General features: G+C 33.5%; 1 protein-coding gene across 4 annotated transcripts in view; it reads right to left on the reverse strand.

The window, feature by feature from the left end:
- The window catches only part of PPIG (peptidylprolyl isomerase G), a 41,479-nt gene that overhangs the window by 23,648 nt on the left and 1,060 nt on the right, over positions 1 to 16,771 (reverse strand). For 3 of the 4 annotated variants that reach the window (XM_032636718.1, XM_032636720.1, XM_032636721.1), the window contains exons 2-9: positions 8,773 to 8,820; positions 8,371 to 8,448; positions 8,202 to 8,276; positions 7,460 to 7,567; positions 6,604 to 6,648; positions 5,636 to 5,723; positions 1,339 to 1,368; positions 1,108 to 1,247 (exon numbers count right to left, since the gene is read on the reverse strand). In XM_032636718.1, coding sequence (XP_032492609.1) covers positions 1,108 to 1,247; positions 1,339 to 1,368; positions 5,636 to 5,723; positions 6,604 to 6,648; positions 7,460 to 7,567; positions 8,202 to 8,276; positions 8,371 to 8,431 — 547 coding nt within the window. In that variant the 5' untranslated portion in view covers positions 8,432 to 8,448; positions 8,773 to 8,820. Of the gene's footprint in view, positions 1 to 1,107; positions 1,248 to 1,338; positions 1,369 to 5,635; positions 5,724 to 6,603; positions 6,649 to 7,459; positions 7,568 to 8,201; positions 8,277 to 8,370; positions 8,510 to 8,772; positions 8,821 to 16,771 lie in introns of all 4 variants that reach the window. The other variant, XM_032636722.1, reaches the window with a different exon arrangement.

Below are 16,771 nucleotides of genomic sequence, written 5' to 3' on the forward strand. Positions count from 1 at the left end.
TAATACAAAGACTTAAAATACTTAAAAGACCAAGTTCTACCATTTCAGATAATATATCAAACTACCAGTCGTGTTAACTTCAAGTGTTCTTGTCTAAGTAAAAGAAGTTTCTCAAACATGCCAGATGCTTCTGAATCTAAGCAGTGCATGAAGGGGAAATAATTTATTCCCGTGAAGTTTATTAGTCTATGTTAATCTCTTCAACTGTCATCCTCCCCACACCGTCTCTTTCCCTAGAAGAATATTTATTTACCATGCTATTTAGACAACTACACTTTTTTTTTTTTTTTTTGCAGTACGCGGGCGTCTCACTGTTGTGGCCTCTCCCGTTGCGGAGCACAGGCTCCGGACGCGCAGGCTCAATGGCCATGGCTCGTGGGCCCAGCCGCTCCGCGGCATGCAGGATCTTCCCGGACCGGGGCATGAACCCGTGTCCCCTGCATCTGCAGGCGTACTCTCAACCACTGCGCCACCAGGCAAGCCCTAGACAACTATACTTTTTAAAAAGCCCAAAACATAAAGTGGAAGCAGATGGATGAATTACTGCAAATAATTCAAGGAAAGTTAAGCAGTTCCATGATAAATAAACAAAGTATGAAGTAAGATAAAACACATTTGAAAAACACAAAAATACATTTAAAAACACAAAAACTTCATATTTATATTCACTTTAGCGTAAAGATCGTGTCAACTAATTACAGTGTGTTTGTTTTGTGTGCGTAAGAGTTATCAGAAATATATACTTGCTTTTAGGGACTTCCCTGGTGTCACAGTGCTTAAGAATCTGCCTGCCAATGCAGGAGACACGGGTTCGAGCCCTGGTCTGGGAAGATCCCACATGCCGTAGAGCAACTAAGCCTGTGCACCACAACTACTAAGCCTGCGCTCTAGAGCCTGCGAGCCACTACTGAAGCCCGTGCGCCTAGAGCCCGTTCCGCAACAAGAGGAGCCACCGCAATGAGAGGCCCGTGCAACCCAACGAAGAGTAGGCCCCCTGCTAGCTGCAACTAGAGAAAGCCCACGCAGCAACGAAGATGCAACACAGCCAAATAAATAAATAAACAAACAAACAGATTTTAAGAAAGAGAAATATATACTTGTTTTTACCTTTAGATTTGGGAATTAGCTCTCCACAACTGAGTATCCGCACCTCAGCAAATGGTTTGCTAGCTGCATCTGTTTTCTGGTTTTCTATCTCTCTCACAACTTCTTGACCAGAAATCACTTGCCCAAAAACAACATGATGCCTAAAGAGTCAAGTAAAGATGACTAAATAAAAGCTTCTTATTTTAATATTAATTTAAAGTAGGTTGTAAAATAAATTAAAATAATCTTTACCCATCTAAATGAGGAGTTGGTTTTGTTGTTCTTTTGGAAGTCATCAGATAGAAGAATAAAAACAAAGTCAGAGAAAAAAAAGTTAGCATCTCTAAAAAGGAAAAGAAAATAACTGCATTGGAAACAAAGTAGCAAAGAAATCATATATATGCTATCTTAACATAATAGAATCTTATTTACCTTAACCTTAAATAGAATCAAATGCAAGATGCTTTCGACAATGCATTTTCAAAAACTTGTTCTGAAATACCTATACACTGTTGAAAACTTACATGAAATTAAAGTTCACATTTTGGTGTTACTTCTATCCATCCATGTTCTTGCATGTAACTGGGTTCTTATTGAATATCCACGGTTGTACAGTATTCTACTGTCTGGGCATATCATAATTTATCAAACCATTTCACCAGTTTATGGGTTTAACAACAGTGTTTTTCAATCTTAACATTTTCAACAGTTAAAGCCCAGGTCATATTCTGATGTCCTCATACATGTTCTGTTGGACCTGAACAGAAATGGTCCATGTAGTGCTTATAAATTAGCTGCCAAGACTTAAAAATTTGGATACTTCTATATAAAAATCCAGATTCCAGACCTTTTTGAAAACATGGAAAGACATGGCACCTGGCATGTGGCAATATTTGGTCAGGCTGAGTATCCCTGCCTTCTCTAATACAGAGATTAATCATTAAGTTTCTTGTCCCAGCAGCCTTTACTCCCTAATATTACTTGCCTAAGACCTATGCGTATTTGAGTGTTATCCCTAACATAAAGTAAACTTCACACTGAAGAAAGATATCTGCATTAAAGTTTGGACAAAACCTAAAATTAGCAAAAAGTAATTTTTAAAAGTCCTTCTTTTCTCCACATCAACCTTAAAGCTTTGTAGCTAAGAAAGCTGCTATCTGAGTAGCTATGAAGACACACTGGTACAACAGACTGAATATGGGCATTGTACAAGATTTGTCATTTTAAAAATCTTATCAAAAAAGGCATTAGAAATTTGGAAGAAGGAACACAATTTAAGCTAACTTTTGATTAAAACACACACTAAAAAAAATTCTAACACATACATGTATTTTTAAAAGTTCACCGTATTTTAAAAACTAATAACCTGTTATTGTTTTCTCACCGTAACAGCTATGATCACCTGAACTTGCTAAAACCACCTAGAAATGTAAAAACCTAGGTATACACTATATATGTATTTGTGTTACATTTAGTGTATATAATTTGCATCAAGATACAGTCAATCCTCACTTTACAGACTACGTATTTGTCCACTGGTTTGCTCACTAGAATTCATTTGTAACCCCTAAACCAATACTTGCATTGCTTTCATGGTCACTCTCAGATTGGTGAAAAAATGTTGATAAGAATGGAAAAACTAGAACTCTTTGTATAATGCTGGTGGGAATGTGAAATGATGTAGCCATTGTGGAAAACAGTTTGGTGGTCCCTCAAAGAGCTAACCATAGAACTACCATATGATCCAGAAATTCTATTCCTAGGTATCTATCCAAAAGAACTGAAAACAGGGAAACAAATATATATGACAATGTTCACTGCAGCATTATTCACAATAGCCAAAAAGTGAAAACAACCCAAATGCCCACTAACAAATGAATATGGATAAACAAAATGTGGTATGTATATATAATGGAATGATATTCAATCATAAAAAGGAATGAAGTTCTCATACATGCTATAAAACATGGATGAACCTTGAAAACATGCTAAGTGAAATAAGTTAGACACAAAAGGACAAATATTGTATGATTCCACTTACATATATAGAATAGGCAAATTCAGAGACAGAAAGTAGAATAATGGTTACCAGGGGCTGAGGGAAAGGGAAAATGGCTACTCTCTGGAATGATGAAATAGTTTTGGAAATAGTGGTGGTAGCTGCAGAGCACTGTGAATATAATTAATACCAGTGGGGTATGCAGTTAACAAATGGTTAAAATGGCAAATTTTATATTATATAATTAATATAAAACAATAAAATAAAACATTTAAAAAAAGATTAAAAACTGAAGTTGTTTTCTTTAAAAAAAAACAGAACACAGAAGTAGTAAAGAATAGTTATCTAGAAGTGGAAAGAGGTCAGGAGAAACCAACAATTGGAAGAGTCTGAGAATATACATGAAGGGTTATTTGAATTTAACATATGGGTTTTGGTAAGCACAGAAGGGATTTTATTTTAAAAAGTGAAAATAAATGATAACACTCAGTGTTGCTGAGGATCTGGTGAAACTGGCACTTACATACTGTTGCTCTAGAGTAAACTACACACTTCCTTTTGGAAGTCAATGTAGCAATATATATGGATAGTCTTAAAAATATGTAAACATTTCACTAAGTAAAATTCTAGCAACTTACATAAAAGAATTAAAAAATACATCAAACAATAGATACAACAACGTTCACTGTAGCAGTTTGAAAACAAGAAGCAAACCAAATGTTCAAAACTAAGATTAAATAAATAAAACCACAGTACATTCAAACAATGGATTAACATGTTAATTCATATTTAGTGATGTACAAAGAAATTTATATTACATCCAAAAGTTGATTACAGACTATATGCAACTATCTACCTGTATTTTTATTGCATGTAAAGATGCTCTGGGGATAGGATTGTTTTTCTTCTTTTAATCTGTGTGTTCTAATTTTCCTACAACAAATGTGATACAAGTTGTTTTCATTTAAAAATCAGAAACACCTGTATATAGGCAATTGGCTGAATAAACTGCAGTATATACACACAACAGACTACTATACATCTGTGGGGAAAAAAAATGAGAAAGATCTCTATGAACTGATATGCAGTGATTTCTAGGTTATATCATTAAGTGAAAAGAAAAAAACATATACAGTATGCTATCTATTGTGTAAGAAAAAAGGGAAAATAAGAAAAAAATATATATCTGTGCTTATGCTTGTAAAAAGATATACAGAAAAATAAACCAGAAACTAATGAGGTTGGTTACTAATATGGATAGGTGGTGGAAAAAAAAAAGGTAAAAAAATGGGGGAATGGGAATGGAATGAAGAGTTAGGTGGGAGTGATACTTCAGAAGTATTCTCTTTGCTTTGACTCTTGGAATCATGTTAATGTTTTAAAAGCTTAAAAAAAAAAGGCAAGAAATAAATCAACGTGAGAGGGAGAACAAATGAAATATAATCGGAAATGAATTTAACATATTTTGAGTCACAAAACCACACAAAATTTACACTAAAAAGTACTAATCCAAGTCATTTTTAAACATAATTTAACTACATACCCTCACTGTAAAAACAAAAATTGCTATAAATAAATAGTGAACTCTAGTTAGTAGGTTACTCTTCACAGTGGTATAGGATGGCAATTTTTAAATATAGGATTCAACAAATGAGTAGAAATTTTGAACACACTCGGAGGGAGATTTCTCACTGTTGAAGAAGGGAGTTACAAATGTGGAACAGAAAACACAAGAATAATCCACATGATGCTGACAGATTAAGTTCTTCTGAGACCAGAAGAGTTTACAGTTATTGAAGAGGAGAGCAAATCTTTACCCATGGGACGTGATAAAAAGTATGAATTGCTGACAAGAGCCCTGGTAACAATTTTTTTGTAGTCAGAATTGGAAAACATTAGCACTATTGACTTTGGGTTACAAATAAATTTAGTGAGTAGGCAAATTCACAAATACAGAATCTTTGAATAATGAGGAACAACTGTATTTTACTCTTTATAATTAAGTAATTTACGAAGAGATACTCAATGCAAACATCCTGTTCCTTGTTAAACTTACCCTATAAATTTACCATCCATAGGTAATTCTTTCCTGAATCAATGTTACTGAGATGACTGCAAAACAGGGACATTTCTAACTCTATAATTCCTTTTACATTTATTAGTTGCATTCTACTAAGGAACAGTTTTTCTTTCTCCCTTGTTATTTATTCATTTATTATTTATATCTGAATGGACTCCTGGATTTCCATTTTATTTGATAATATCATTATTTATTTTCAAGATAATCAATGCTCAACTTGTCCTAATTTGGCCAGGCGGAATGCCACCCCTTCAAGCTGGCTCCTGAGTCCTCTTGACAAAAGTCTTAATCTTTTGAAAACTTTAGCAGTACAATTCAACTCCCCTTTCAACAATTCTTTGTTCTTCCTCCTTCAAAAATTCTCTCCCTCATACGTCCCTCTCCTATTTATTAGTGATCAGTGGCAGGCACACAGAGAAACGACACACCAAAAAAGTGATATTTTAAATCATCAGATCATAAATTCTTACATGAAGAACTGTGAGCCGTTTGTATCCTTCCCTCTGTTGGCCATTGACAAGAGAAATTCTTTGTTGTGTTTAACAGCAAAACTCTCATCTATAGAGAAGCAAAGTTTTCAGTTATAGGTGTAACTCCCCCCAAAATTCATTTTCATTCTTCTTCATATCTTGTGTTCATATCATGTGCTCTTTAGTGTCAGACAAAATTCAGATAAAAGGTTAAAAGAAGAGAAATCCAATATTAACCAATTTCCTCCATCTTTTCAGATTAAAATATTTCTGATTTTCAATCCCTTGCTATAAAATCCAAATACTTTATCAACCCCCTTTCAATATTATTCTTAGCACAGAGAGGCACTCATTAAACTTAATATCTGCCATGGTAGAAAGAGCAGATTGCCTTCGAATCTTGGATTAGAATTGGAAAAAAGCAGGTGGAAAGTGAAACAAAATTTCACTGACTCCGAAAAGTGAAAGATGGGAAATATGAAATTAATTCCACAATCACATGTTCATAGTCTTCCAAATGATCTTCACATTAATAAAAAATTCCAGACAGAAAACTTAAATTTGGGAAAAACATTACAGCCAAATTCAGAATATTGAAGATTAAAAAAAAATCTTCATAGAAAAATGGATGCACAAAAATGTTGATATTGTCACTAAGAAATATAGCTGAATCTCTTTTAATAAAGATTAAGATCAAGCTATGGAAGTTCCTATTCTAGCACTATAATTCTAAAAGTTTATTACAGATCACTGAAACCCTTCAAGTAATATAATGTACGAATGTACTAATCACAAAAAAATCCTACCTTTATAAAAAGTCTATCACATAACATTTTTCACAAGAAAATTAACTTCGTTTAGTTGAAGGTAGTTGGATATTAGTATATCAATAATCTTATTGATTCAAGAAAGAAAATTCAATGAATACTAGAAAACATTAAAAACAATTTAAACATAAACATTTTTACCTTCAAAAAATCCTCCATAAATGGATTCCCCTCCTCGTCCATTTCCTAAGAATGAAAAAACATGGGACTCTTAGAACTGATAAGTCAGTAATCTCCTCGAAGGTCCTACCTAAACACAATGCTTCTTACAAAGTAGGTACTTGAATGACTTTGAATCAAGAATACTCAAACGTTCACAGCAAATTATAAGACCTTAACTTAAAAGTCAATACTGACAAGATCCCAAATTACTTTCTCTCCTCTATGATACAACAGTATGAGTGTAACAAAGTTTATTAAGATCTGTAGAAGAAAGAATGTTCAGATCCTAATGATTATGTAGGTCTTTTAACAGAAATTACTAGTAGCTTCTCAAAGTGTCTTTAAAAACACAGTTTCAATGTTTTTACAATAAGAGGTAAAAACCATACTGTAGTAAAGGATTACTGGCTGTGACAAAATCAAACATGAACAATGATAGGCTACTAAGAGATGAATAGTGTTTTGTTTTTAATCCAGAAGCAAATTTCTGAAATTAATTCATGTATCAAACATGAAATTTTTTCCTATGTGTTTCCTCCGTTTTATCTATTTCTATGAGTACTTCTAATTTTTTTTTTTTTGGCCACGCCAGACAGCTTGCAGGATCTCAGTTCCCCAACCAGGGATTGAACCCAGGCCCTCGGCATTGAAAGCTCCGTGTCCCAACCACTGGACCACCAGGGAATTCCCAGTACTTCTAATTGTTTGACCAAAGATTAAGTGGGCTGAGAAGAAAACTGGCCTAGTACTTCTAGAGACTTGTCTAACTTTGAGATCCATGTATTTAACAAAGAATATAAATATATGATTTTCTTTGTGGGAATCAAAGTCTTACCTTCACTGAAGTCACCACCTTGAACCATAAAATCTTTGACAACTCTGTGAAAGAGACAACTTTTATAATGTAATGGCTTCTGAGTTGATTTCCCTGTCCCCTTTTCACCTACAAGGAAGAAAAATTAGTAGGCTGTTAAGTAGAAAAGAAATTAAGGAAGTAGTATTAAAGCAAAATTCATGATGAAATCACAAGAAAAAAACTTTTCACTACTTCTTTAATTTTGTATCTATATGAGATTATGGATGTTCACTAAACTTTCTGTGATAATCACTTTATGATGCAAATAAATCAAATCATTATGCTGTACACCTTAAACTTATACGGCAGTATATGTCAATTACATCAATAAAACTAGAAGAAAAATTTAAATAAAATAAATAAAACATTTAAAAGTTAAAAAAAAATTAATGATGAAAGCTTTTGCCCAGTAAAATACACCTCTCTTGACCTATACAGACTTCTTTAAATTACAGAATTTTAACTTCCCTCAGGAATTTTTTAAAAATTCATTTAAAAAGCACCCATGCTTTTCTACTGAGTGTAGAAATCAATCTCAGATACAATCCCATTACAATTAATATGTATAAGAATTACTTTCATGTCTAGTAAATGTTGCATAGTCAGCATGCTGAGAAGGAAATAACATGCCTGAAAAAATCTAAAACATGTTAAATTAAAAATCAAAGCAAACTGAAATCAAATGGAACTACTATTACGGCAAGTGAAAATGTCAACAAACCTGTACAAAGACAACGAAAGTTCTCGCATGTTTTGGGGCACACATCAGAAAATAATTCAAAGACAACTCTTCCAGCTAAAAAAGAAGGTAGTTGGTTTAAATTTCTTTACTAACTTAAAATATTAAGTACTTATATATAAATGTTAAATAGGGACATTAATTTCCTTACCAGGTTGATTATTAATGGCGATGTCAAAAAAACATCGAGGACGCTGAACCTTTATTCCCATGGCTTCAATACTTCAATCTATGAGTAAAATACAGTTTCAGGCAAACAGACGAAAACAGCAAAGATTTTTCATACATTTCTGAAAACAAAACAAAACTCTGTGGAGCATAAATGAAAAATGTAGTCTGAAATTATTTTATTATTTATTTCCATGACATAAATCACATGAATTATTCTTTTCTTTGAGAGATTAGATTGCATCTTGTGAGGCAATCAGAAAAGACATTATAGGTCTAGCCATTATATAACACAATTTCTATTTTAACAACCAAATATAGATTGCCACCTCAAACAGAAAATTGTATTAAGTCTGTATGATTAGTGAACTAAGCAGAAGATTACCTTTAAATAGAGAAAAATCAAGGACAAGCTGATCCAATCTTTTTGCGCCTAGAAAACAAAATAAATTTTGATTAAAATGGACTTTTTAAAAGAAAAACATTCAAATTCCCCAAAAATGCCAAAAATAATTCCCCAAGGAAGAAAGAAAGTGGGATACTTTAGTAATAGTAATATATGGTAGATTTACATTCTGAGTAAAAATACATTACATTTTACATATAAAGCTATTTTTTGATCATAAACAATAGCCTTTACTGATACACTAGTGTAGACACAAAAAATATCAGTAAGTGAGATACTCTATGTAAGTTTTATCTACATAGCAGATGGCTATTAGTTAAGACATTCTTTTTTTTTTTTTTTGCGGTACACGGGCCTCTCACTGTTGTGGCCTCTCCTGTTGCAGAGCCCAGGCTCCGGACGCGCAGGCTCGGCGGCCATGGCTCACAGGCCCAGCCGCTCCGCGGCATGTGGGATTTTCCCGAACCGGGGCACGAACCCGTGTCCCCTGCATCGGCAGGCGGACTCTCAACCACTGCGCCACCAGGGAAGCCCCAAGACATTCTTTTGATAGGCGTTTATTTTAAGGACTTAAAATGTTTGAATTGTAATACTTGGAGGAGAATGACAGGGTAAGGTGAAAAGCAGAAGAAACAAAATAGCATCCAAAATGGCGCACTATAAAAATAATAGTTTCATCTGTTTAGAACAGAGACTAACTGAAATGTTTATGCGTTTCTGAAAATTATAGTATCTAGGCTGGTAGCTCAGTAAGCAGTGAATGATATTTTAAATCCAGTGAAATTTTTATTGAGACAATTTTAGATTCAGTTATAGGAAATAATACATAGATACATGTTTCCCCAATGGTAACATTTTACAAAACTATGGTATAATAGCACAACTGTAGCATAAAAGCATAACAATGCTTATACACTTCACATTTCCCCAGTTCTACCTGTACTCATTTGTGTGTATATTTATTTAGTTCTACACAATTTTATCACACATATAGGTTCATATAACTACCACCATTCCTATCAATTTTACACATACCACAAACCACAAGTCAGAATACTCAACAATAAAAGCATGGAAGACTTTGCCCAAATTACCAACAATTTGAAAAATACAAATTCTATGTATTTATTCTTTATTGCATGGAAAGGGGGGGAAATACCATTTTCTCACAACTTCCTCCATTTTTTATTTCTAAAAGATACAATATATATACTAAAAATTTGTTTCACATGAAATAAAGCAAAAAAGATGCCTTTCAATCCTCCAGGAGACTACAGACATAGACTTCCTGAAAACAATAAAACAAAACAAAACTTAGTAATTTTAAAATCTTGCCAAGTTTGCTGCATTAAGTTTTTTTGTATAGAATTTCAACTCATGCACATTTGAAGTTGAGAATACACTGAATCCATAAATCTGAGGAAACTATCCTATCTTAAAGAGAAATATTAAATTACTACTTAGTACCTGATTATCTTTTATCTTCTAAATAACTTTTACAGGCCTTCTTAAATTCTCTACTTTTGAAGGTAGAAGAAGAGAAGAGGAAGTTTAGTGATTTATTTATTTTCCTCCAAAAAAAACCTTCTAAAGTTATTTGTTTAGCCACATATCTCAGGTAGAGATTTTTATTCTTACAAAATGAGTATAGATAGCACTGCCCAAAACATACTGAATTGTTTACAGTTATAGTTGATTTCCTATTTACTATGTTCTTGAAAACAAACTCCAAATGTGTGACACACACACATACACAGAGGAAGTATTATTCAGTCACAAAAAAGAAAAAAATCCTCCCACTTGTGACAACATGGATGGGCCTTGGGGGCATTATGTTAAGTGAAATAAATCAGACAGAGAAAGACAAATACTGTACAATCTCACTTACACATGGAATCTTAAAAAAAATCCAAAACCTGAACATATAAAGTACTGAGAATGTAATGTACAGCATGGCTAGTAATATCGTGCTGCATATTTGAAAGTTGCTAAAGACAATCTTCTCATCACAAGAAAAAAAATTTTCTAAGTATGTGAGGTGATGAATGTTAACTAGACTTACTGTGATCATTTTGCAATGTATACATTTAATAAGTGAGCATGCTGTACATCTGAAACAAATATAAAGTTATATGTCAATTACATCTTTAAAAAAAAGCATTTACACCAAAATATTAACATTGATAATACCTGAGCCATGAATTTAAGGGTAATATTTATGTATTTCTGTTTTCCAAATTTTCTTCAACAAACAGGTACTAATTTTATAAGCAGGAAAAATATTTTTAAAGAAATACTAATAAAATGAGATAATTTTCTGCCCATTAAAATAGCAAAGATATTTTAAAAGAAGAATTCCCAATATAGTAAGCAACTCCTCTGGAAACATATGTGAACCTCTTAAGTTTTTATACCTTAAACTGGTTTATACCTTAAAAAATCCAATTGCTAGGAATCTACTGTAAGGAACTATCTTAAATTTAGAAAGCCTTCATGTATAAAGTTGGCCATCTTAGTGCTCCTTTCAGTAATATACTATCACAAGTAATCTATTCAATATTATGACAAATGGTTACATTATGGTCTCTAGTTGAACAAAATATCATAGTTATGGAAGCAATGCTTACAAAGATTAATAATTTGGAAAATGCTCATAATTTGTTAAAAATAATCAAGATAAACAACAGTATATGCAATATTATTATAATAATAATTATAAACTACTCCTAACCCTGAAATTCAAAGATTTACAAAAAGAAAAAAAAAAAATTGAAAGGAGGACTCCCCTGGCGGCACAGTGGTTCAGAATCCGCCTGCCAATGCAGGGGACATGGGTTCGAGCTCTGGTCCGGGAAGATCCCACATGCTGTGGAACAACTAAGCCCGTGAACCACAACTACTGAGCCTAAGCTCTAGAGGCCATGAGCCACAACTACTGAAGCCCGTGCACCCAGAGCCTGTGCTCCGCAACAAGAGAAGCCACCGCAAAATGAGAAGCCTGCGCAGCACATCAAAGGGTAGCCCCCACTTGCTGCAACTAGAGAAAAGCCCGTGCACAGCAAGGAAGACCCAACGCAGCCAAAAAGAAAAAAAAAAAAAAGGAAGATTGAAAGGAAATAATCACTACGGTGTTTGGTTTTAAGACTGGAGAGTGTTTTTGCCTCACTGTACTTCTTTCTACTTTCTTTAACAAACATAGCTGCTGTTATAAATAAAAAATTCATAATAGAATAGAAAATGTACATATAATTTTCTAAGATTATAATATACATGTCTGTGTGTGGTTATAATATATATTTAGGTTATACCATGTGGGGATACTGTACTTTTCATAGAAATAGATTTAAATGGTTGCTTGAAATAACAAATCAAATATGCCTTAAGTTTAAGAAAGATGAAAGACAGCATATTATTATTAAAAGCACTGTACAAATATCTTGAGTATGTAAATGTTCTAATATTAGTAGCTAATGAAGAACAATGGTGACACAAAAGATGGCTCGATGCTATGTCTCTAACATTACTGAAATCAAATTTTATCTAATCAGAAACAGGACACAGTATTTCCTCTTTATTATTTCCTGGTATTACAATATCTAAAATCAAACACAAGACAAACATCTGGTCAATTTTTCTTTCTTTTTTTTTTCAAGAAAGAGTAAAGAGAAAATACTGAGAGATATCAAAAATACAATTCAGGGAAAAAAGTCAAGCCTATGCAATTTTCAAGTCTATGCAATTTTCAATAAAATAAGTCATGAATTTCCTAAGGATAGTACATAAAGACAGCTTTCAGAGCAGTAGTCTGCAGGCGAACTGTTCACTGCAAAGTTGTTTAATCTAAATGAGTTGCAGCTGTTTTATAAAATGCAGATATAAATTTTTCTTTAAAAAAAAAATCACCATATGTAGCAACATGCCCCACTCCTGTACAGCAATCAGCATAGTGTGCCCCTTTAGATGAGGTATATATGTTCCAGTTCGACCTAGTTTCCACTATTGCATGTTAGCCGTTACCATTTATCATCTACTTGACCTCTTGCATTCACCTCACCTGCCTGACTCTCTAAGTATTTCATACTTAATATCATCTACTTTATTTATAATGAAAATACTTTTAAAGATAATCAGCAAAGTTAATAAGCTCACTGAAAAAAGAGTACACAAAAATGCATAAAATCCTGACTTTTAACACTTTTATGTATATTCTTCCACTTTCTTCTAACCAGATAGAATTACAATATGTTGTTTTAAATGTTTATCAACACTACCAGTCATTTTTGTGTGTCAACTATAATGTAACAAAATTTCAAAATATTAAATGCTAGGATGTATAAACTTCTGCAACAAATGTATTTCATAAATATATCAGAGATGTAACAAATTCATAAGTAAAAAGTTTAATCTTGTAGTTTCATACATAAAATAATTTCCATATTCACCCTAAAGTAACATGAAGGATTGGGCGGGGGCAGGAGAAGGACACAGGCAACTAATTATTAAAATATATAGTAAAGAACATGGTATTTGTAATTAGGCAATAAATAATGCAGTGACTTTATTACATTCAAAGAATTACCTGGAAGTTTCACACAGTATGAGGGAGTCAGCATAGCATCTGGTCTCGAAAAAGGAGACAGTAAATACTTTTAACTATTAAGATGACAAGCTGGTCTTTGACATTTCTGATTCCCTTGGCTAATTCCTAAGTGTCCTTAAAAATTTAACATAGCCAAAGTACACTCTGGGAATTTCACCCCAACTCTCTAAAGTTTAAATGATTCTCATTTGTTCAATTTTATTTTCATTATCATAAACTTGTCTGTAAACTCCTTGAACTCAGATCCTTTCTATCTTCAACACCAAGAATAATGTCTGGCCCAGGACTACATTACCAAAGAGAATGCGAGTTAAAGCATGAGCAGAAGAAGCTGACTCTTACCCAGTACCTTTTCTCCCATATGTACTGCTTCTCACCTGGGGTATTGCTAATACGTATCTGTAGTTAGTAAATCTTCTCGGCCTATTCCACAGTTGAAATAGAGCCTGTTTTCTAGATCTGCCTTCTAGGGCTGCATTCTATTAAGTGTCTATTTTCTTTTCTTTTTCTTTAAACAGAATCCGCTATAAGAGAGAACATCTTCAGTTCAAAACCAAGAAACAAAGATGGGAAGTTCTCATCTGCTTAAGTTTAATAAAAAGGTAACAATTTTCATATAAGTCTTCCACCTCTAAGTGCAATCATATTAAGTTTAACTAAAACTATAGCAGATCTTGAAGATTACTTTCAAAGATGGCAATCTAACATTCACATTTTACATTCATTCTTTACCCTACCTTAATGTAATTCACAGAGATCAAATGAGAAATAAAAATGGATTGCTTAGGGCTTCCCTGGTGGCGCAGTGGTTGGGAGTCCGCCTGCCGATGCAGGGGACACGGGTTCGTGACCCGGTCCGGGAAGATCCCACATGCCGCAGAGCGGCTGGGCCTGTGAGCCATGGCCGCTGAGCCTGAGCGTCTGGAGCCTGTGCTCCGCAACGGGAGAGGCCACAACAGTGAGAGGCCCACGTACAGGAAAAAAAAAAAGGATTGCTTAAAAAACATATAAATACGTTTATGAATGCCAGATTGCTAGCGAATTAAGTACAAACAAGTTAACATTCTGAGGTGTCAGAAAAAGGCAACTATGATCTTCTGCACAGTTCCCCTTCCCTTAGTGTCTCTGACAGTCACAAACCTCGGCCCTGGTAAAAACATAATTAACAGTGTATAGGCACTTACTAAATTCTTAAATCCTTCAGAAAACTTAAAGAGAAAAGCTGTAATGTTGCCAAGTTCGGTGTTAAATAACTTTTTGCACATACAACCCGAGAGACATAAAAACATAGTACAACTATGTTAGTACCAAACTAAAAAGCATATACTAACTGGGAAATCTCTCCTAATATTAATATTTTACCTGCAATTATCTAAACTCTTATAATGATAAATTTATCCCACTGTCTTCAGAGATAGAATCACACCATACTAGCAATGTTATTCAATCCAGTAACTCCTAAATAAAAAATTACACACTTTTGAAGTTTGAAGGAAATAGATAATCTAGTCCAATCTTCTGATTTTATACACTGACAACAAGAGGATTAGAGAGCTGAAGTGACTGGCTCAAAGTCACAAGCGGAAAAAAAAGCAAGAGTTTTCTGGTTAAGACTACAGCTTCACTGTAGAAACTAGCTTATTCACAAATATTCCAGATAATGGCTTACATAATTTTACTTTTCGCCATATGACCACAATGCAATGATTTAATTATGAATAAACCTTAAGCTAAACTTTATGCACAATTAACAGTAGCTTAATATATAAACCACCAGGCTTCATGCAAGTTAAAAATCAGTAAGTTAAGGAATCATTCATGTTTTAAAAATAACCATTTTAATACCAAAAATTGATATCTATATTTATAAGTATGATGTATTTAAATTTCAAGACAAGTTGGTAATCATTTTAAGCCACTACTCAAACTAAAACAAAGTGCAAAAGATTTCCTGTCTGGCACTAAAAGTACACAGTCCCAGTTACAGCAGTTTTCTCTGAGTATTTATAATACTGCCTGTAGTAAATTTCAAGATGCAAGATTTGCCCTACGGAAATAAAAATATACTGAGTTCTTATGGAGACCATATATGTATTAAACCAGGTCAAAACTATTGACACTTAATCAAATGAAAACTGAAACTTGGTGCTAATATTAAAGAAAAAGAAAAGAACAATACCACTACATAGCAGTGAGATTTGCAACAAACTCTTCAAATCACTTGAATTAATTATCTATGGATTCCAACTACATAGAACAAGACACCTTAGTACATCAGGATACAGAAAATAAATACATTATAATTCTGTTGAAATATCCTACAAATAAAACAACGGAAAACATCAACATGTATTTCTTAAAAGAGCAACATTTGAAGAATTCATTGTAGATGGTGTCCTGATAACTAATAGAACTAGTTCATCCTACTATGAAGGCTACCAATTTCCCTTTGCATAGAGAATGGATGCTGCCTGATACGAAATCTAATTTAAAATATGCAAAATATCAAAAGGACAAAGACTTTACTTAGAGGCCACCGATACTGCAAGACCACAATAACAAGCACGAAAAATCAAAGGCCTTTAACAAGTCACAATAAATGTAATGTATGCTCTTCACTTCACTCATTCGAGAACTGCGGAGTTCTTTTACACAGAATTTTAGCAACCCTGAATATTTATGTTTGAAGCCCACAGCTGACGATAGTCTGAAATCAAATATCATTTTATAGATGAAATAAAACTGAGGTTCAGAAAGATAGCTGGGCCAGAAACAAATCCAAAGTTTCTGACCTAGGAAGTTTGTATATTTGTACACCCCTGACAACAGGGGAAGACAAGAGCCTGCAAAGACAAAAACCTTAAAAAAGTAAACAAAGTTAAAAAACAAAACGAAAAAAGCACAGAATCCTACTACAAGACAAGACCCATTAGGATCTCAGGACACCAACAATCCTGAATCATAAATTAGAAAACGTTAATGTAAAATGAGCTCTGTTTAAAACCGAAGTATGTAATTTCTCATAGAAATAATCCCATCTCAAATGGTTAAACTAAAAAAAGGAGGAGCGGAAGATAAAATGGGTAAATTTTCAGATGCATAAAAAATATGAATGAGAGAAACAGCCATTCTAGATATCTGTGCCTTTTCTGGATTTTATACCTCGATTTCAGAAAATGTTTACACACCCCCTCTCCATCGTCTATACAAACCGGGAAATTACTGGCCATTCTTTGCCAAACGGTAATCCAAAGACTCACATACTTTTCTATCTGGTTTTAAGCTACTGAAAATTAACGTACCCCCTAATTTCCAAAACACTTAGTTGTTCCTTGGTTGTATTTCTGATCACCATTGCAAAAACTTGGTCCTGCATAA

This window comes from Phocoena sinus, chromosome 7, assembly GCF_008692025.1.
Source record: "Phocoena sinus isolate mPhoSin1 chromosome 7, mPhoSin1.pri, whole genome shotgun sequence".
NCBI lineage: Eukaryota > Metazoa > Chordata > Mammalia > Artiodactyla > Phocoenidae > Phocoena > Phocoena sinus.